The sequence below is a fragment of the Scleropages formosus genome, chromosome 17 (genome assembly GCF_900964775.1).
Source record: "Scleropages formosus chromosome 17, fSclFor1.1, whole genome shotgun sequence".
In the NCBI taxonomy this organism is placed as follows: Eukaryota; Metazoa; Chordata; class Actinopteri; order Osteoglossiformes; family Osteoglossidae; genus Scleropages; species Scleropages formosus.
Window position 1 is genome coordinate 14,931,437 of NC_041822.1, and position 21,692 is coordinate 14,953,128.

At 42.6% G+C, this 21,692-nt stretch overlaps 1 protein-coding gene across 5 annotated transcripts in view; it reads right to left on the reverse strand.

Annotated features, from left to right (window-relative positions):
• ghra (growth hormone receptor a) overlaps positions 1-21,692 on the reverse strand; it is a 39,424-nt gene that overhangs the window by 11,371 nt on the left and 6,361 nt on the right. For 3 of the 5 annotated variants that reach the window (XM_018759198.2, XM_018759199.2, XM_018759196.2), the window contains exons 2-4: positions 16,349-16,457; positions 1,241-1,373; positions 490-659 (exon numbers count right to left, since the gene is read on the reverse strand). In XM_018759198.2, the coding sequence (XP_018614714.2) occupies positions 490-659; positions 1,241-1,373; positions 16,349-16,445 (400 nt within the window). In that variant the 5' untranslated portion in view covers positions 16,446-16,457. The remainder of the gene's footprint in view (positions 1-489; positions 660-1,240; positions 1,374-16,348; positions 16,458-21,692) is intronic. The other 2 variants (XM_018759200.2, XM_018759201.2) reach the window with 1 other exon arrangement.

Consider the following 21,692-nt stretch of genomic DNA (forward strand, 5'->3'; position numbering starts at 1 on the left):
AGCACTTTGGCACCTTGACCGCTACACTAGCAGGGGTTTGCCCTTTATAGCACAGTATCCACAGGCCACCACAGTACGGACTAAAATGAGCTATATTAAGGAAGCAGGAAACTTTGTCTTGAAGGTTTTTCTTAATGCCGTGAAAATACTTACATAACTGGCATTGCTCAAGAGCGTCACTGGACATTGAACTTGTGCTGCCCACGTCGCTAACAGCCACAAGCGCCAGGGGACAATCGAACACTTCAGAGGGCCGTCAAACAGGCAATGGCCACTTTAGTCGGACCTCGCCGCTGTCTACATGGTACAACAGTAGAGTGTCGCAGCGACGTACCCAGCCCCCAACCGCCATGTCCACCGCTTGTAAAAGTTGCGAAAACATTTGTTGCACCAGAACATGCTTATTTCCAGGCTGCTCCTCATGTTCCCTCATTTGCGTCAGTCGCTGGATTATGCCAGGGAGGTTACGAGGATGAAGGGGCTACTCACCGATGTTCTCAACACTGAAGCAGCGCTCATCGTACGTGACGTTCTGGGCACCGGACCGCAGCTGCACGCAGTATGACGTCCAGATGGACGTGTAGGTCTTGTTGAAGAAACACTCATTTGGCACGGAGCGGGTGTAGTCGGGGCACTCCGTCCAGTTTCTGGAGATGGAGCTGCAGGAATGGGTTGGTTTGAAAAGTAAACACACGACAGAATATAACGCAAGGTAACAACCATAGCACAAGGTAGGTGGAACTCACTGGGTTGTGTTATTAGAATTTAATAAACTAGGCCATGCTTCTGTCCAAAGCATGTTACGATTTCTGTCAGTTTTATATACTTGGATATTTCAAAGTTCAGATTAAGTGTCTTGAGGATACTCAAGGAGACAACGGCAGATCCCCTCCTGGGACTTGAAAGTGACCTACAGGTCAGCACGAGTCTCCACCAATAACACTACCTGCTGCCCCTGTGTTTATGTGGTAATACGATATCTGTTACACGATCCATTTCCTGATTTGAACTGCACAATTGTGGCCTTTGGCTACTTTGTACAGGCTTCTGGGTTTACAACAGACCTGTTTGATGAACACATTACAGCAGAGCTCTCCGAGTACCTCGGCGTGTGATCAAGATCCACGTGACTGCTTCCACAGATTCTACCAGCACAGCAACAGCATCGTGTGTGTAATATGCAGCTTTCCATTCATGTCGGGGACAGATGGTCGAGAATGAGCTCTTGTGTTTTACTTACTTCTCCTTCAGGAAGAAGACCCTCAGGGCGCCAGGCTGTGAAAGGTTCTGGAAGCTTCCGGTGCTCCACCAGCACCGGAAGGTCTCCTGCTCCCGGGAGAGGCAGCTCGTGAAGTGGGGGCCCTGTCGGGGGGCTGAAAGGACAGACGAAGAGACCGGTGAGTATGACAAGGCACATTCAGGGCAAAGGAGTAGACCGTTTTTACAGCCAAGGAAAGCCACCTGACTCAGACAGGTTCTTGAGCAGACTCTCACTTTGGTTCTCTAAGGGAACAATAGGATAATACCCTTAACTACTTGAGAAACTACATGAAAATAATGCAGAGGCAGAAGAAGAGGGCAACTCTCCACTAATTCCACCCACATTCGTGCTTTAAAACAACAACTTTCTGCAGAGTCATTAAACTAACGTGCTTTGTCCAAACAGACCTTCCCTCTGGTATCAATAAATAAATTACAGCCACAGATGGAGGGGTGTTTTTAAACATAAGAAAACATCAAAATCAGAACCATTGGTCTCACGTCAGGAGGGATTTGGAGAGAACCAATGTGCTTTCTCTGCACAGCTGTGGAAACCACAGGGTCCGTGGTCCTGGTTCTTGGAGGGAACACACACTTCTTCCTTTGACCACCGTGCTTCTTGCCAGCAAGTGAAGCACACTGCTAGATCTAATCCTGAACCCCCCCAAAGGCCTCTTCATTTCAGTGCTCTTATTATTAAACGGGGCTCTTGGGGAACTTCAGGACATAAAAAACCACAGTCAACGCAGCCATAAATATCCAGCAATTCTCCACGTCCCCCTTACACTCACACGCACACATATAACGCGCAAACTGCCTGGCGGAGATAAATCAATCAAGCAAAGCTGAAGATTGAGGGGGACTGCAGACCACTGAATTACCTCAATTTAAAAAAAATAAATAAATTTGCACTTTGCTGCAAATATAACGTGACCTTTAAACACTAGAGGTGTTGAAGAGACTGTAAAAAATCCAATTTGCCAGGATTCAATTAGGGTGTAGATGGATGCTCTCCTCTAAGGACAACCAGCGCCTCTCACGACAGCATGATGGATTCCTCCTGAACTGAGCTGCTGAGCTCAACACAACTGAACCTGATGTGGTCAAAGTCAGTACTGCTAGATGGCCCGGAGTCCACCCACTCGCTCGCTCACCAAACGCACACACACACACACATAAAACCATCTGCCCATCCCTCAGATGCTGAACGCTGTATTCCTCTCTGCATTTTAATGTGCATTCTTCAGGCTATAAGCAATTAAAAGAAAATTTCCATAGATGTATCTGTCACACACACACTCGTTTCCCATATTTTCAGCATACCTCTTAGGCTTTCGTTAGTGGATGGAAGTGATGTTTTTAAACACAATCCCAGATTCACCTCTTCCACCCCCTAAAGGTCTGACTCTCGACTCTTCGCTGTTCGTAGGTCCCACGCAGGTCTCATCTGCAGACCCAGAGCGATCAAACCATGCAACACTACCGTCATCCAAGCAAAAGCCAACAAAACGAGACCTGGATTCTGTGCTGGGTGTGTCACAGTTACACCCAGGAAAAACAAAAAAAAAAAAATGCATTCTCAAACACTACCTCTGGCTATGGTGCATTTTAGCTACTCTTTTAGTATAATCCTTTTTCCTCTGGGAAAAGGTAGTGCTGATGTCTCACAGATCCTGGATTGTGTGTTTGGACATGGGTCTGAATCCAGCTCACTCTGTGCAATGTCTGCATGTTCTCCCTGCGTGTATCCACTAGGCGCTCTGGTTTCCTCCCACGATCCGAAGATGTGCGTTTTATGTGAACCGGCAATTCTAAATTGCTTTTGATGTCTTTGTGTCAGTAAATCAGTGTGTTGCATCACTTTGCTGCATAAAAAGGTGAATGTAGGTAGGTTAGGGCAGTGTATCTAACATTCTAAGTCCCCTTGGATGAAGGTGTCAGCTGAATGTTAGTTAATAGTCATGCAAGCCGCTTCAAAATGCTAAATGAGATATGATGTAAATATCATGTATTTACCTTGTGTTACTCAACTCAGGAACTTTAGTTATTTTATTAGGCAAAAGGTAAATTTCCTCAAAATCCGTGCCACCGAGTCCATCTCTTTAAATCTCAATTTTTAGTATTACGGAGGTTTTGCAAATCCAATTTAGAGTGCATAACTGAAATGTACTATTAAACATTACTAATGTAGAGGATAATTTATAATTTATGATGGCACAGGAAAAAAGCCATAGGGCAGTGTTCCACAGGACAGTGTTCCATAATACAGACCAGCGTGGATGTAAGCAAAGCTAAAAGGGCACCATACCGTGGACCCATCGTCTAGGCAATGAAATTGGTCCACGAACCTGCACACCAGCCATTCTTTATTTTTAAACCAACCAAGCAGACATTCACAACCTGCATTGAGATGCATAGACACCTAATGACCATCATAAACTATCCAGCACTTGTGTAACACTTAGCATTGTGTGCAACACTGCTTATTGCTTTATGCACTTATTGCTGGGTAGCATGTGTTTTTTAATGTGATGCAGAACCATTTATTATTTTGTGTTGAAGGCCATTAGCTGGTTGAGAAGTGAATGAACTAAGGCCATCTGCTATGTCAGTAAACAACAATAAATAATGAAGAGCAAAGTGGGTGTGTCGGAAGGTCCCTCTCTCCATATTAGAGACCCTTTACTACCCGAGATGGGGGAGCTAGTCTGCAGCTACAGAAATCAATATAACCCCCCAAACTTTGAGGGTGGTGTTCACGTTTGGAGAGAGTGCGAGCGATCGATCGCAGCCACCGGGAGCACTTCATTGCTCCTCATCAGCACGTCTCGGAGGCCGTGGCGGAAGCTGGGGGTGAGGCCAAGGGTTGGAGCGGTGCACTAAGGGCTACGGACGCTGATCAGCCAAGCACAGCACAAGGCACAAACTGCTCACTTGGCCAGAGAGGAACATTAAGTTTCCAATACTACCACAGCAAATGTGCTGTTGGGAAAAGTTAAGAGTCTGGTCTTGGTTAATCGGGGGGCTGCGGGTGAATGGGGGGTACTGGCGTTTCCTTTCCCCATATCTGATACACAATTCCATCTAGGCAGAGAAGGTGATGAAAGTAAATGAACACGATACGCACACGCACAATCTGAAACCGCTTGTCCCATACGGGGTCGCGGGGAGCCGGAGCCTAACCCGGCAACACAGGACGTAAGGCCGGAGGGGGAGGGGACGCACCCAGGACGGGACGCCAGTCCATCGCAAGGCACCCCAAGTGGGACTCGAACCCCAGACCCACCGGAGAACAGGGCCCGGTCAAACCGACTGCACCACCGTGACCCCGCTAAACATGATACAACATGTTTTAAAACATAAGAGCACATTTATTTTCAAGCTTGATTTTTTGAGAACTGACAAATGTGCAGTTAGTACATTTCTGTCACAATTTAATGTTATACACGATTTCTCCCACTGTTATACTTTATCTTCACTGAGCCCTCGTTCAGTGAATTTCAGAACAAAGCAGATATTTTACCTGCATTTTTGAATGACTCTAATGTTGCGTTTTGAAAAGGCTTTTTATCGCTGCATCTGAAGATGCTGCATGTATCTCAATAAACAACTGTACAAATTATGGTGAGATGAGAGCTTTGTCAATAGCCCACACTATGCTAGTAAGCCCTAGTAATACAGGATAGGCTACTCTTATTATCTTCAAGTTGTATTTTTTCTTATACAGTACTTAACAAGCATTCTTCTTTTGCACTGAAATCAGAGGTAATTTCCAAAATACATTTATATCACATTAAAACCTTAAGGATTTACATTACATAATGTGCACTGTACTGATAGCACAATAAACTATATTCACTCTAAAACGATAAGATTCATTCTACTCACTAACGTGTGCATCTAGATGGCGTAGGCACTGGATGTACTGTATGTACGCACACTGGCGTCACGACAGCCGGACAGGGCTGAGCTGAGCTGCTGTGTGGAAGGAGGAGTCAGGCTCATTACACAGATGTTCTGGGGTAATTATCCAAGAAGCAAACGGAACAGCTATGTGACTCACTCACCGCTTCGGCCTGCTCGCTGACTGGCATTTTCTATTAATACCGGTTGTTTTCTGCAGAGAATTTCATTGAGAATTTTCTGTGAAAAGGTAAATAAAATTACTCTCTTACTCTCCCAGAATACATCTATTTAATTTAGGTTTCAAACTGCAGTAAATGATAAACATGAATCCGGGGGGGAAACCCATGAGTTCCCAAAGATAAAGGACCCTTATGCTCGTGAAAGACCAAGAGAAACAGAGTAACCCACAACAGAAATGGGGTTTGTGTCTAGCTACCAGCATTCCAGGGGTTCACCAAAACAAGTGGTTGCTAGAACGCCACTATGACGTAGAACCTGTAGCAACAGAATGGCCGCGTTCGCAACTCATTATTACACATAATGTACATGCTTAACTGCTCGTGGTCCTTTTAAAATTCACCACAGAGAATGAACGAACACAATTTATAATGGATTCATATGGATAGAAAAGGGAAAAATAAATCAGAATTGATTATAATTAATTTGATTATTTTGATTTCTTTTTAAATATCATAATTTTGCTAGTGAAAACTCTTTGGTTTAGGCCAGGTATTCAAAAACTGCTCACTAGCCATTCATCCATGGATCCATTATCAATAACCACTTCGCCAATGCAGGGACATGGAGTATGGAGCCTATCCTGGAAGCACAGTGCATGAGGTATGACACACCCTGGAAAGGATGCAAGATAATCACAGGGTAGCCACACACATTCAATCACATAACCACACACTAGGAGTAATTTGCATTCACAAAATCACCTGAAACACATGTCTTTGGACTCTGGGCAGAAATTACAGCACCTGCAGGAAACCCGCACGAACGCGGGGAAAGCATGCAAAACGCACACAGACTGAACCTGGTTTTGCACTCGCAGCCCAGGAGCAGTGAAGCACCAGCACTAACTGCTGTACCGCTGCACCACTCAAACGTTCACAAACACAGCTAAATCATCAAGTCTGTAACTAATCTTATGGATCTGGAAATGAGCCCCGAAGAACACACAACTTGGACTTTCTGCAGACGAATAAAAAGACAAAAGTGTTTGTGTTGCAAAAAAACATCGCAGAAACTGTTTAGATATCTAGATTGTTTCGATATGTACAACTGACTTCAGGCGTCTTCAGAAGGATGTCTGCGAATTCAGAAAGCGAGCCATAGAACCCGCTATTGCATCTGACTGGTGCCACTCTGTCGCACAGATTGATGGACACACCCACTACCAAGTTCTGGAATCTGCTAAGTCACAGCTTAAAGTCATTACAGTAATTACTGCATAAGGACAGCTTGGAAACTGTGGTCACTTCATCCGTTTCTAATAAGCAACAACACTGCGTCCAAAAGTTTGAAGTCAACGCGAAGATTTTTTTAAGGTTGTGTTCCTAATGTGTCAACAATGCACTGCGTACACATATGAAATATCCGTGCTCTCGTCTGATTAGCAATGAATAAAACTGGATTAAGGCTGAAACAACATCTTGGAACAAAGGAAAGCCGGATTTCATATTTCAATTGAACAAGACCAGATTTCCGCCAGAACTCGGTTTCTAAATGGAGAACACAGCCGTAGAGCATGGTACTCATAGAAAAATGCATAATTTAGTTTGAAGTGTTACATTGTAATAGTGGATGTAGAAGAATGCTTGATGTAGTTCAACTTTGGCTTTCAGTCCACTTGGAGGACGTGCACCTTGCACCAGACAAGGTTGACCGATGTGCGGACTGTGTGGAGTTTGCATGTTCTCTTCGTGTCTGCATGGGTTTACACTGGGTGCTCTGGTTTCCTCCCACAGTCCGAAGACATGCCGTTCAGGTTCCCCCATAGTGTGTGAGTGACCCAGGGAGAGTGTGTTCCACTGATGTATGGATGAGTGACACCCATTGTAAGTAGTGTATCTAGCAGTGCTTATAAGTCACCTTGATGAATAAGGTGTGTGGGCTGATAACACTAGATAGAGTTCATTGGAAATCGCTTTGCAGAAAAGCATCTGCTAAATAAATAAATGTAAATAAATAAATAAAGGTAAATGTTGCTGAGCCACCCACAGGGACATTATCTGACCAAAGACACAACGTGATGGCTGGGTGAGCAGGAACTCTGGAAGTCTGAGGATGTTTCAGTTGTTCATTTGTGATGGACAGATAGTTGCTGAACTTCCCTCTTTGAATTTTAATTTAAAAACTCAATTCAATATACCAATGCAATACTTTCTTAAAAAAGGTAAAAGATTACTATTTTTATAGGAGGTCTGGAAAATGTCAGATATAAAAGTGTGGTTCTGACTCAAACCAATATCCTTAAAATGTCTTCGACGCACACTCTCCGGAGGCTATGTTAACCTTTACTCTTTAGAACAGCCTGTTAAGAACTCATTGCAAACCAAGAAACTGGTTGCAAAACAAACCCTTTTATGTATTGAAAAAATACACACACACACATTTTCAGAACTGCTTGTCCCATACGGGGTCACGGGGAACCAGAGCCTACCCGGTGACACAGGGCGTAAGGCCGGAGGGGGAGGGGATACACCCAGGACGGGACGCCAGTCCATCGCAAGGCACCCCAAGCGGGACTCGAACCCCAGACCCACTGGAGAGGAGGACTGTGGTCCAACCCACTGCGCCACCGCACCCCCTCTATTGAAAAAATATTATGTATAAAATAAATAAACTAACAGCAAACTGAACTGTATTAGTTCTGATTTCAAGTTACTTCTGTGGTTTTAAGAATAAGTAGTGATTAATGAGAATCTGTTTTAATACTGCCATTCTAAAAGCATTACTGTTGTCAAGTCCTAATAGAATACTTATTACAAATATGAAAATTCTTAAATTGTGAATGGAAAATAATTCTGAGTTGCATCTTTCTTGGCCCAGACTGATTTAACCCTCTTCGCTCAATGAGGAGAAGCAAGACACAACTCCCGTTTGAGATCACGGTTATGTTTCGCTCAGGGCTGCAGAAATGCGGTCAGCTACTCTCAACAGCAGGATCACGGCCCGTCCAGCGGACTTGGAGCACGGGCTACCATCCCATTTTGGAGCACGGAGCGAACCTTCCCGGCCTCTCCTTTCAGCAGCACTACGCAAACAAACCCTCAGCGCTCAGAGGCGGTTTGTGGACAAGCTTGCACCTCAGAGCAGGAAAGGCGGAAAAAGGAGCGGACGGCAGAGTTTGGGACCGCGCGACTGCCGACCTCGGAGACAGACGATACCGCTCGAATGGGGCCAAAAGGCAAGGGGGAGGGAAACAAGAGGGAGTCCAGCCACTAACAGCATAATCACTCTGGTGAGCCTTTAAACACTGGGAGCTCCTTCCAGAAGCATCCTGTCCCTTGTTTAGTGGTCTAATGGAAAGAGAGACAACATATGCAGATTTCCAAGAAGGGTACTGAGTTCACAAGCAATTTCTGGGAAAAACATCTCAGGCGAGCGAATGGCGAATGTGCACGGTTCGCAAGCAGCATCTGTTCACAGAATGCTTGCGGTCTTCCTGTCAGATTGAGAAATAACCCCCAAGGGTGTGAGAGACTGAAGAGCAAGGATGGTAAAAGATGATTCCGGCTGCGTCGGGAGCGCAGAGACGGATGCGCCCTCCTGAGGCCAGGTGCCCTACCTGCCAGCGGGAGAGCGCTCCCAGCGAAGACTGGCGACGCAGCAGGCTCCTTGGGAGTCTCCAGGGCTGCTGAATGAGAGAAGGTACCTGCTAGGGTTCAACTGACACCTTCCCACGGCACAGGGGTTTTTAACATCCTGTTTCAGATGCTTTTTTTTGCTGCTGTTAATGCCATCCTTCCTTTCTTCTGGAAATTTTTGCAAACATATTCATCGCCAGTGACTACCTGAACTCACCTACATAAGAAATGGCTCAAGTCTAATTGAACTTGTGCAAACATAACTTCTTAAAAGGCTGCTACAGGTACCTACTCAAGTGCTGGGAATTAAGAAATAACTAATATTTTTCATGCACTACATTTTTAAATGCAAGCTGTTACAAAGATTTGTACAGGGCATTTTCCAGAGAGAATAAAAAAGAAATGCACAAATTGCCAATACAGGCAAAACTGAAAATTATTCCCTACAAGAATACGATCGAGCCGAAGTCCAAAAAGTCAGAGAAAAGTGTCTAATAACAGGCCTGTTTGCGGTAACAGATGATTATGGTTGGGCATCAGAAGACATACAAGTGGAGCCTGGAAGTTCAACTTTTAACTTTCAGCATACAAAAATTTCACCCAGCGCTGCACTGTATTCCTACAGGACGAAGATAGATAGAACTACTTTACATTTCCAGCTTGAAAGACGTCCAAGGTGTTGACGGCTTTTTCATTTTATTCTCCCTTTTGACGGTGTCACGATTTTTGGAATCTTGCGTCTTTAAATATTTACTATTTCTGCAGTTTTTTTTTTCTTTCTTCATTTTACAATGGAGGAAGTAATGTATTTTAAGTAAAAACCTCAAGCCACATCAAAAACACACACACACACACACATTTTCAGAACCGCTTGTCCCATACGGGGTCACGGGGAACCGGAGCCTACCCGGTAACACAGGGCGTAAGGCCGGAGGGGGAGGGGACACACCCAGGACGGGACACCAGTCCGTCACAAGGCACCCCAAGCGGGACTCGAACCCCAGACCCACTGGAGAGCAGGACCCGGTCCAACCCACTGCGCCACCGCGCCCCCCCTACATCAAAAACATTTTAATTAAAATTCTAAACCATGGTCACCACACTTTGTAATTGCTTCCCACAGCAGTTCAGAGAGCTCTGTTATAAATGACTTTAAATTAAATTCATGTTAGTTCAGGTATAGAGCTGCGGACTGTGTAACAGAGGCATCGGAAAGCTCGGCTCTCGCTCTCTTTTCCTAATACTGTTCCATTAATCGCTAATTAGGGCATCCATAGAACACCTTTGATTTTAGTCAATTCTGAATCTGACTTGTCATCATCAACTTCAGTAACACTATGAGCTCAATGAGGATTAAAGACACAACTTTTCCTAGCAGTTTCAGCACACACTTACTGTAGTTTCATTATTGCTCAATGTGAAATGCATGTCAAAACTGACATCTTAAAAAAGAAAATGTTTCATGCAATATAATACGTCAGACAGAATAACAGCCATGACAAAAATAACAAAATAAAATAAGATGCAGGAAAAAAATCCACGCGTGCTTCAGAAGTGAACGTTCTCATGTTAGCTGTCAGGCCTCACTGGCTGAGCTCCTTAAAGGTTCTTAATTTATTACAATGCCACATGCCACTAGCCCTCCAGTGACATTTCCCTGAATGTTCCAAGGAGAACTCATAGTTGAGCTCTGGCCGACTAAATCCAAGCCAAAGACGCTGCTGTAGCAACAGGAGGCAGGCCAGCTTCCCCGCCTTGACATGAAATGTGCAGTGCCAGCTATCCATACTAAGCATTAACGCTGGTTGCTGAAAACACCCTAGAACGAAAACGGTAATTTCCCTTAAATGAACTACAAAGAAAAGTGCCACGGCACTTCACACAGAAACCATGTTAAAATCACACAGCTGGATGAAAAATTTAAAGATCGGTGTACTGGCCACAAGGGGGGCGTGGTGGCACAGTGGGTTGGACCGGGTCCTGCTCTCCAGTGGGTCTGGGGTTCGAGTCCCGCTTGGGGTGCCTTGCGACGGACTGGCGTCCCCTCCTGGGTGTGTCCCCTCTCCCTCCAGCCTTGCGCCCTGTGTTGCCAGGTAGGCTCCGGTTCCCCGCGACCCCGTATGGGACAAGCGGTCAGAAAATGTGTATGTGTGTGTATTGGCCACTGAAAATCAAACACCAAAATGGCTAAAACAAACAAGCAAAGATCTCATCTCAGAACTTCACACGTTTACGCTTTCGTGAAATAATATTTTACATTAATAAATTTGAACTATAAATCCCAAGATCCCCCACACACAGCTTCATAACCCACACACATCTCTGGGTTTCTGACTCATAAAGGGAGCCGGCAAATCGCGGCGTGCGCTTCGCACGGTCTCCTGAGGTCCACTTTCTGCGCTCTACGGTGTAGAGTCTATAATAGGCCGTAATTTTCAAGCCTACACAGAGAGAGTAGGCGGAGCATCTATGAACACATCTGTAGTGAAGTTATGGCCTTGACAACTGTATGTGAGAAAAGCTGATGAGGTTCTTCTGTCTTCTGCAACAAAAATGCTTTCAGCTCAACGTTTTCAGTTTTGGATATGTGAAAATTTTATTCCCTTTTATTTTTCTGTACCTGTACATCTGTGGCAATCAAACGAGAGGAGCTGGTTTTATTGACACAGTGCGTACTTCCGTGTTGTTTACGGTTCAGTCGAAATATCAACCGTATCCGTTGACTTTCAAACATTTCAGAAACAGGAAAATTATGCTGCCGTTGGAACCCTTCATTTTCCAAATCTGCAGCAGGTCAGGAAAAATGGCATGTTATTTAGTGGAGCTGGTGATCTTCTTGGAAAAGCACGAATCTCAGCATTCTGGGTAAATGTAGGGTGTCTTGACAGTGGTCAGTCAAACACACATAAGACTCAAAAAGAACAATAATAACAAACCGCAGAAACTGCGTTGGTACAAAGAATCTGACGGAAACCACAAGACAGCACACGCAAGGGCCTGTACAACTAAACACAAGTTGTTAATAATATACAAGTTGTTTAAGCCGTTTCTGTCATTCATTCACTTTCGTTAACCACTTGTCTGAGTCAGGATCACGGTGCTCCGGAAAAAATCTGAGAACCATGGGGCGCTAGGCTCGTGAGGGTACACCTTGGATGGAACGATCATCCACTTCAGGCAGGGTACATACACATTCGTTCACATATTCAGAATTTCCAAGTTCATCTGAAACACAGGTCTTTGTACTGCTGTTGATGAAACAAAGCACCCAGGGGAAACCCAGGTGAACGTCAGGAGAACCTGCAACTCTATACAGACTGAGCCAGATCTGAACTTACACCCAAAGAGCCTTAATGCTGTCACCACCTTTATTATATTATTATTACATCCCTGACTTTCTCTTCTTCTTATTATTATCATTATTATTGTTAACAACAAAAACAATAATAGTAATACAGACGCTCCTCAACTTATGCGAACAGACCGCTCTTCGACCCCTTACGCAAGTCGCAATTTACGTATGTCGGATTCCCCCTCCGTTACAGAGCCGAGCCTTCTCATTTCCTTCACATTTGTTGCAAACACAGGTTGAAAAAATTACATAAGAAAATTCTCTAGTAAATCTCAGACATATTAAAAATTGTAACAAGACATAGGCCTTGTCAATAAATTAAATTTTTACATTTCTATAAAGCATAAATATATTTAAAAAAATAGACTACTGCATATGGTACACGTACAGTATCGTGCTGTGCGTGCTTACCTTATATCTAGTAGTATGCTGGCACACAAGGGGGTGCTGCTGTTGCATAATTTCTCATTTTTCCATCTCGTTTATTGCACCTTGACATTTCTTCATTATTATTGTTGTTTTCCTGCTAGCTGTTCCTTTCACGCGCTCATTTATATGTACAGCATCCTTCACTATCGTATTCACGGTCGATAGGGCTAAACCTTGCTCCTGTGGTATAGACGACAATCTTTGTCCACCTTCATACTTTCTTATTATGTTTAATTTCATCTTCAAACCAATTGCCGTACGCTTGCGAGGCGGTTCTCGTTTTTCTTCAAGTGCACGTTTACCGCCAGGCATTGTAAATAATGAAAAGGGTAGAAAATGTGTGAAAAAGCACTACACAAACGAGAGGAGATGCGTTCATGGCTCAAAACGCGGGAACTCGGAAGATGCGGCTTTCCGGCCTCGTCTGGTTATCTAGACTTGCGCGTAACGTATTTCAGGTGTTCTGCGGAAAAATAAAAGCGCTATCCGTAAGTAATGTGTATGCCGGTAATATTTGACGTAAATCCGGATTTATGCAAGTCAGATTTACATCAGTAGAGGTGCGTCTTTATTCATTTAGCTTACACTCTTCTCCAAGTGACTTATAACATAAGCTACTTACAACTACTTACTCATTTACACAACTGAGTCATTTTCCTCATCGTGAAGATTCTACTTTGGAACAATACTAAGAACAGTAGTTTTGTTCCATGGATGATGCCTGACACACACACACACACACACACACACAGTCTGAAACCACCTGCCCTGAGCAGGGTCACAACAAGCCGGAGCCTAACCCAGCAGCACAGGGCACAAGGCTGGAGGGGGAGGGGACACACCCAGGACGGGACGCCAGTCCATCGCAAGGCACCCCAAGCGGGACTCGAACCCCAGACCCACCGGAGAGCACGACCTGGTTCAACCCACTGCACCACCGCACCCCCTCCCATGGATGATGGGAACTTCATATTTGGAAAAAGAAAATGAGTCCATAAGGGGAAAATTACCCTCATTAAAATGTGGTAAATCAGGTGTCTATAGAAAGGCCCATTTTGCTTCTGTAATGACAAGGAGGTTGCAATGACGCACAAATACAGTACACATACACACACACACGACTACATTCTTTCAGTGGACATAAAGAGCTGTAATTTAGCACATGATAATCAGGAATGTCCAGGTCCCGAGTGAAGCAAGAATATGTAAAAATGTGATATGTCAGACCTTTTACAGTCTAAATATTTAAAATTCAGGATTGATGAAGCACCCGTTGCAGCTAACACATCAGTGAACAGCGTCGTAAAGATAACTTGACAAAATAAACAGCGACCTTTCACAGAGAAAACTCTGGCTCATGTGACAAGGTTATTTCTTCGCAAGTGGATTCTGAGTACTAGCGTCACATAATCACATACTTTTTTTTTTTTTTCTTTTTTTTTTTTACTTTCAGAAGATTTCAACTGAAAGAAAAGAAACATTTTTGAAATCTTTTCACTATATTCTACACACACACATACACACACACTGGGTGAATCTGAGTCTGTACTCTCTAGCAAAGGCAAAGGTACTGTTGTTTAAATTCACATGGCAGAATTTCTTTTTTGCCATATAGTATATAAACAGAAGATACAGAGGGCAATGATATTGTTACCTACAGTGCAATCTGAGTGTAATTTGCTTTTTTTTTCCTGAATTCTCTTCAAGTGACTTCTCAAAATAGCCAAGCGCTCATTAACAGACCTTGGCCTCCTCATGAATTTGGAAACAAAACATTTATATCTGAATTCATAAACCAAGTGTTAGGTTATAAATGAAACAGACTAGCGGTCCAACAATGACTCATCCGACTGGCTTTCTGGTTAATAAAACATATCAGCTAAGTCCACACAGAAGGTGTTTTGCAATGTGGAGATAAGGACAGAGGACATTAAAAGAGTACAAAGGCACAATACAACAGATTCACATTCACGAGAACTCAACCGCTGCCAACTTTTTGGTTCTACACAGCACTAGTGCTCAGAGCAGGTCTTCGAAACATTTCTACAATACAATACTCGCAACATAACCATAACTATCCTTTCGCTACTTTGTGCCTATTAGTGTACATCAAAACCGTTACAGTGAGAGGATGCTGACTAGTTATGGTCTCCAGCTTTCAAAAAGCTTCATGGTATTGGAAAATAGTAAGGTGATGGTAGATATCCTTATCAGTTAAAACATAATTATTCTGGAAAATAAAACAGAAAGAAGTCATCTACTGTTGCTTTCTTTACATTCTGGTCCATGTTTTTGGAGATTACCAAAGCAATAGTGGAAACACAGGTGGGGTCTCCTGTAGACAGAGAGCCAAGAGTTTATAATGATAAGGCATTCTTTTCGAATGCACTGCTTTCTAACTTAATTTCAAACCCTAATATGTATTTGTGTTTGAAAAACTATTAACCAGCAATTCATTTTTTAATTTCTATTATCAACCGAATGACTCTTTTGTTTAACACTGATATTTTTTTAATAATAACTAATAACTCAATTATTGAACATTTTTCTACTCTTTTTTGTGTAAGGATGGAATACTTGAACAGCAGGTAGCACTGCTGCCTCACAGCGGCTGGATGGTTCAGGCATAGGTTGAGATCTGGCTCAAGCTATATGGATTTTCTCCCCATGTCTGTATGAGTTTCCTCTGTGAGCTCTGGTTTCCTCCCACGGTCCAAAGACATGCAGTTCTGGTGAACTGATAACATTAAATTGCCTTTAGTGTATGAATGAGTGAGTGCATCTGTGGCTACTCTCCGATGGACTGGTGTCCCATCTGAGGTGTATCCACTCCCCCTGCTTTGCACCCAGTGATTTCAAGACAGGCTTTGGACTGCCCTGACCCTGACAAGCGAATGAGAAGTACATTTTCTCTAAAGATCATAAAAACACACACACACACGCACATACACACACACACAGTCTGAAACCGCTTGTCCCGAGCGGGGTTGCGGCGAACCGGAGCCTAACCCGGCAACACGGGACACAAGGCTGGAGGGGGAGGGGGACACACCCAGGCGGGACACCAGTTCATCGCAAGGCATCCCAAGCAGGACTCGAAGCCCAGACTCATCATAAAAATAATAAATTAAAATTTATTAATATTAATTGTAAAGAATAAAAAGAACATTTGCAGTTCTTCTACCCTTCTTTATGATTTCTACAAAAAATCTTATTGAAATTATTTATCTTATAAACCCTAAGGTTATTTTACAGATTTCTCCTAAGTCTATGTTGAAATCAAGGAATCTTCTAAAAAAGGAAATGTTATGTTGTGCCAAAAATATTATCATAGCACACAGCACCATTAATGTAGTGCAGTGCAAAATTTGATGTTATTACAACCATGTTTGACATTTCTGTTTTGTATCTGTAAAAACAGGTGGAAACAAGAGCTTCTATATACAAAACATATTATATTTCTGTGATAGAAGGCAAGTGTATTTCAAAGATCAACAAGCAGAAGGACACAGAATGGAAGGAAAAGAAGGGAAACAAACAGAAGCGGAACATAACATGAATCAGTAAATTAATAGGAACACGATACCTTCCGACGTGGGAGCATGTCCCAGTACTGCCAAGGTCTCAATCCCTAACAGGAAGACAGTCTGAAGATGCAGGATGGCAACGTATCTAACCACCATCTTCCCACTCTTCTGAAAGAGACAGACAGTCAGTCAGTTAACAGCACACGCATATACTGTGTATACTTTAATGAATGTTAAGAGAATATTTAAATTACACAGTACATTTGACATCGTCACTTTCGTTAAATCTTGTTTGTTTTCAATGGGTTCAACAAATGTCCTTACCAGCACATAAATCATATCCTATAAATTGACATTGGTTAGATTTGATTATAACATACAGCGGATCACCAATAGACCACAGTCATCAACCTAGTCATTTTCAGAAGTTTACTCGTTAATGCTAACAAGTGACAGACATGTCATGACAATGAAGATGAAAATACAGTGGCTAGTGGTTGCCATGCAACCGGGTACTGAACAAGTTATATTCAGCATGTGTGGCTTCTAATTTTACACTGCGAATTCTGGGCTGTGAACTTTGTGCAGCTTTGGACCACAAATCCCTAAACATCAGCTCTCCAAGACACCATTGGCTCTTTCATGCATAAATTCGTACACTAATACAAAGGGGATAAATCTATAATATACACGGGAAGCAGCACCGCAAACCTTTACTGAGTCACAATTTCACACAGAAACACATGTTGCTGTTTTGGAGATTATCCGAGCAGTAACAGGATCTTTCACGGTTACCTAGTTGGAAGCTGTGGACTGTGGATTTCATGTCACTGCTGGTGTCTTATGAAATCCCTCCAACACAGAATATTAGGAAACATCTGGGAGGAGTGAACTGCCATGTGGGTCAGGCATGCAGAGTCCTCTGCATGCAACACTCAGCAAAAAGTAGAAAGCAATTCATGTGTCACACTCGTGTCCTCCAATTCAGGTTCATTTCACTTTGACACAAATGGCAAAAAAACAAACATTGGAAGAGAACAACTCCCCCACAGCTCCCACCATACCAAAAACTTTTGCTCAACAAAGGGGACACATGGAAATTCTGTGAGTAACACTTTCTAAACTGCTAAACATAAAACCCAACACTGGAACACTTTTGCCTTTATGCATATACTGAAATTCCATAATTAAAAAGGATGGAAATGTTATTTATACAATGCATCAAGTAGGGTGACATCATTTTCCCATCTGTTACATTAATCTGCGTCTGTGAGAATTTTATTCCCGAGAACTGAGTCTTGCAGGACACCTGACCATCCACCAAAAAGCTTTTTAATCTTGGTGACCAGAGATGGGTCTTCCATTAAAATGGTTCCATTCCACCTCAACTCCCTCGTTTGTCTACTTTCCAGTTGTTAGATTAGACAGGGACAAAGTTCTGCCTCAACACCGCAAATGCTAAAAGCCTCCAACGAGAACATCTACCCTATTGGCAGAACTCCACTTGATCTCCTTGTATCCAATCCATGCTGACAAAATGTCATCCACATTCTCTGTGCTGCGGACAAGTTGCATGTTGCTGACTGCAATCACATGAACTTAAACCAGGATGCTAATTATAGCTTGACAATACAGCTAAGCTGCTGATGGCCAGAACACTGCAAATATGAGTGAAATGTAAAATAGTCTTGAGTCTTGTACTGAAGATGCAAATATCTCTGGCAATGTCTTTAAGGAAGTCATCTGAGATGTTAGCCATCCAGCTACATGAGAACAGCTGACCTTAGGTTAAACACAATAACACCGTATGTAAATACACAGCACATCCTTTTAACAATAAGACCTGTAAGAGTTACAATCCTGCATTTGAAAGAGGCTACAGCCTACTTGACAAAAGCGCTGGGCACCAAGTACAATTTACAACCTCACTTTTCCAGAATCTGACAAGGCGTTTAGCTAAAATGTTCCTGACAATGTGTATTGTTGGGACCACAGCACAAAACCATGTTGCTTAAGGAAAACCTGATCATATTTTCACAAAATAAAATACTAAACTCCAAGAAAGATATCCTTGGATATTCATCTCGTCATTTTCTATATGCTGATAATGTCATCATGACTGGTAATGACACGATCGCAGCGAAAATGCAAAGCTCTTGGTTTAAGGGGTGCTGCAGCAGGTATCACTGGATGAATAGTATTATTCATCCTTTTAGCTCCTGAGCCGTGGATTTAGATGTATACTGCCATCAACTATATGTATATATATGTACATAAAGTTACATTAACAAAAAAGCTCAACAATTAACGGAACATTGAACTACTGAATGGGAGCCATTATGGTCACAGGAAGGAAATCCTTTCGGGCAACGCTTCCTATTACACTAGTTAAAAACAAATACACTCAGTATGGCTTTGGCCTTTTTACATGCAGTTGAGAGCTGAGGAGCTTTTGGAGAACCTATTTTTCCTTTGAGCAACAGACCCCCAAGAACTCCATTACAGCATTGTATCTTAGTGGATAAGTCCTGGAAAAAGCGGCGTAAGGAAAGCTGACAGAGCAACGCCTGGGGGGAGAAGTGAGGTCTCCTCGGGAACTCTTATCCCACCACACTTCCCCACAATGTATTCTTTCAATGATACAGTGTTGAGGCATTATGGTGGACAGGTGAGGGATGACCCTCCCATTGCTGTTATCAGTCTGCTAGGGGTGTTTCAGAAGTCTGGTTTATGCATTGTCTTTCTTGGTGGGACTTTGCTGCTGGTACGGTAGAAACATAAGAAAATATCTTAACTGTTGTTTCTGTTACACTCAGTCAAACTGTCAAAAGATGCAGCTTTGAAGTGTTTTACAAAATACTACCATACTATCTTATTATTTTATCTTATCATTCCTGTATTTAGCAGATTTTTTTTTGAAAATCAGATTAAAATGTCAACCTGAACACCATGCTGCAGTTACAAAACAGCCGAAAAAGCCTTTAAATAACAGAAACACCTTCCAGAAACACAAAGCACATGATTACTAAAACTACCCTTCATGCTCAAGTAAGCATGCCATTGTACAGATAAATATATACAATCCCTAATCACAACTGTTTACACACAATCCAACTCTTTTATAGCCCACACTATAGACTAATAGCACTGAAGTTATAAAACTGATTGCTTTACTATATCAGTGGGACACCGCAGTCCCAACTTTTTATTAAAATGACCTTGACGGTTAGGACGTGAAGAGCAGATTATGAGATTTGAGATAAGTATTTGTGAATAGACTTGACCTTTGAACCTTGATTCATCCTAAAGCAGAATCCATCTTCTGCAGGACCATGTCTTCTTGGGCTTGTTATAAGTTTTAAAATAATCAATCCAGCTCCCCAGTGCAGCTTATTAATGGTGTCCTAAACTCAATGTGTTTTGCTTTTATGTATAAGAAAAAGGCATCCTGTCTGCAGCACTCACAGATCACTCATAAGTGAGGCACTGGACCTCTGCTGAGCTATTGGTCAAAAGGAGGCTTGGCACCCTCCACACTATCTCCAGGCTAATGGTTAACAGACCCTGTCCACCAGGGATGAGAAGGAGGGTGCTCTGGACAAGACAGCACTAGTGTTTCTCTGTTGAGCCCTTTGTGGGGTGGTGTGGGACCTCCCTCAAAACACATTGGCTAACATTACATGGCCTGGTACCACAGACACAGCCTCAGACAACAAATACCAAAGGATTTCAAACTTTACACAGCCTTTTAACCTCAAATATTTATTTTCTAGACCTGATAAAGCTTTTTTTACACAAAAATCACAGGCTATAGGTCTTCATGTCTTGATAAAGTGGCATGTCTTGATGTTGCACAGAACACATTGTCTCCATAGACGTGGAAAACTAGCGTGCCCACACATATCCACATATACTGACTCTTGCAAGACTCACAATAGTCCCATTCTCATCTCTTCTATTATTAGTTATAAAAGTAAACAGAAATGGCTTTCTGAAAGTAAGAGTGGAGTTAATAGACGCAGGGATAGCAAATGGCATAGTGGTTAGAGCTGTTACTTTGCCATCAAAAGAACCAGGTTTGAACTGAGCAAAGCATTTACCCTGAATTGCATCAGTAAAAATTAATCAGCTGCATAAACTGCTAAATAATTGAAAGTACCTTAAAAAAAATTATATCACTGTAAATCACTTTGTAGATAAGAATCAGATGAAAGATTAAATAATACTATAATGAATGTGACCACATTGAAAACTAGTTCTTTTGATTTGTCTGCAAGACAGGTGTTGGACTTGTATTTTCAAGATTATCATATCAAATATATGTTCATTTTTCCTTAATTGTCTCTTGCTGTAAAATATACATACATACATACATACACACACACACACACACACACACACACACACCATCTGAAACCGCTTGTCCCATACGGGGTCGTGGGGAGCCGGAGCCTAACCCGGCAACACAGGCCGAAAGGAGAGGGGACACACCCAGGACAGGACACCAGTCCGTCGCAAGGCACCCCAAGCGGGACTTGAACCCCAGACCCACCGGAGAGCAGGACCCGGTTCAACCCATAGCACCACCGTGCCCCCTTTGCTGTAAAATAATGAAAGGCATTTTAAAAACTACAAAGTGAGTTCTGAAGTGTTAATATCTTCAACAAACCCTGCTGTGATGGAACACACAAGGAACATTAGTAGAATAACTTTATGTCACAGCTTCATCCTGAAGGAGCTTTTGTTGATTTCAAGCATGTGCACACAATTGTGAAATAAAACCATTGTAATAGCAAGCATGTGACTAAATTTGTAACAAAAAAACCACCACCAGATACACTCATGTGAAAGAGAGAGTACACCCTCAATTCAATGGTTTCACATATCAGGGTGTAACTACTAATGGTCTGGTCCTCAACTTCTACAACACGACAAACCCAGCCCCAGACAATATAACAGACAACACATAACAGACTGTCATTATTTATTCAACAAAAGGTAAACAAAAACACAGAAATCATTTGGGAAAAAGTGAGAATGGTTCCATAGGAATTAAGAAGGTAAGCCAGGTGGAGCTAATGAAATGCACTTGATCAGTTGACCATCAGGAAGTATGACCACCTCTAGAAAAGCAGAGCTTTCAGCAATTTGGTGGTCTGGAGCATTCAAGTGATTTAACATGAATGAACTCAGAAAAGTAATTATTGCTGTTCATAAATCTTGGAAGGGTTATAAAACTATTTCCAAACAATTTGAAATCCCTCATTCTTCAGTGCGGGGGATTATTTACAAAACGGGAACATTTAGGACAGTTGCCTATCTTTGCAGGGGTGGACGTCCCAGCAAATTCACCTCAAGGTCAGACCGTATATTGCTAAGAGAAATCGCAAAGAAGCCAAGAGC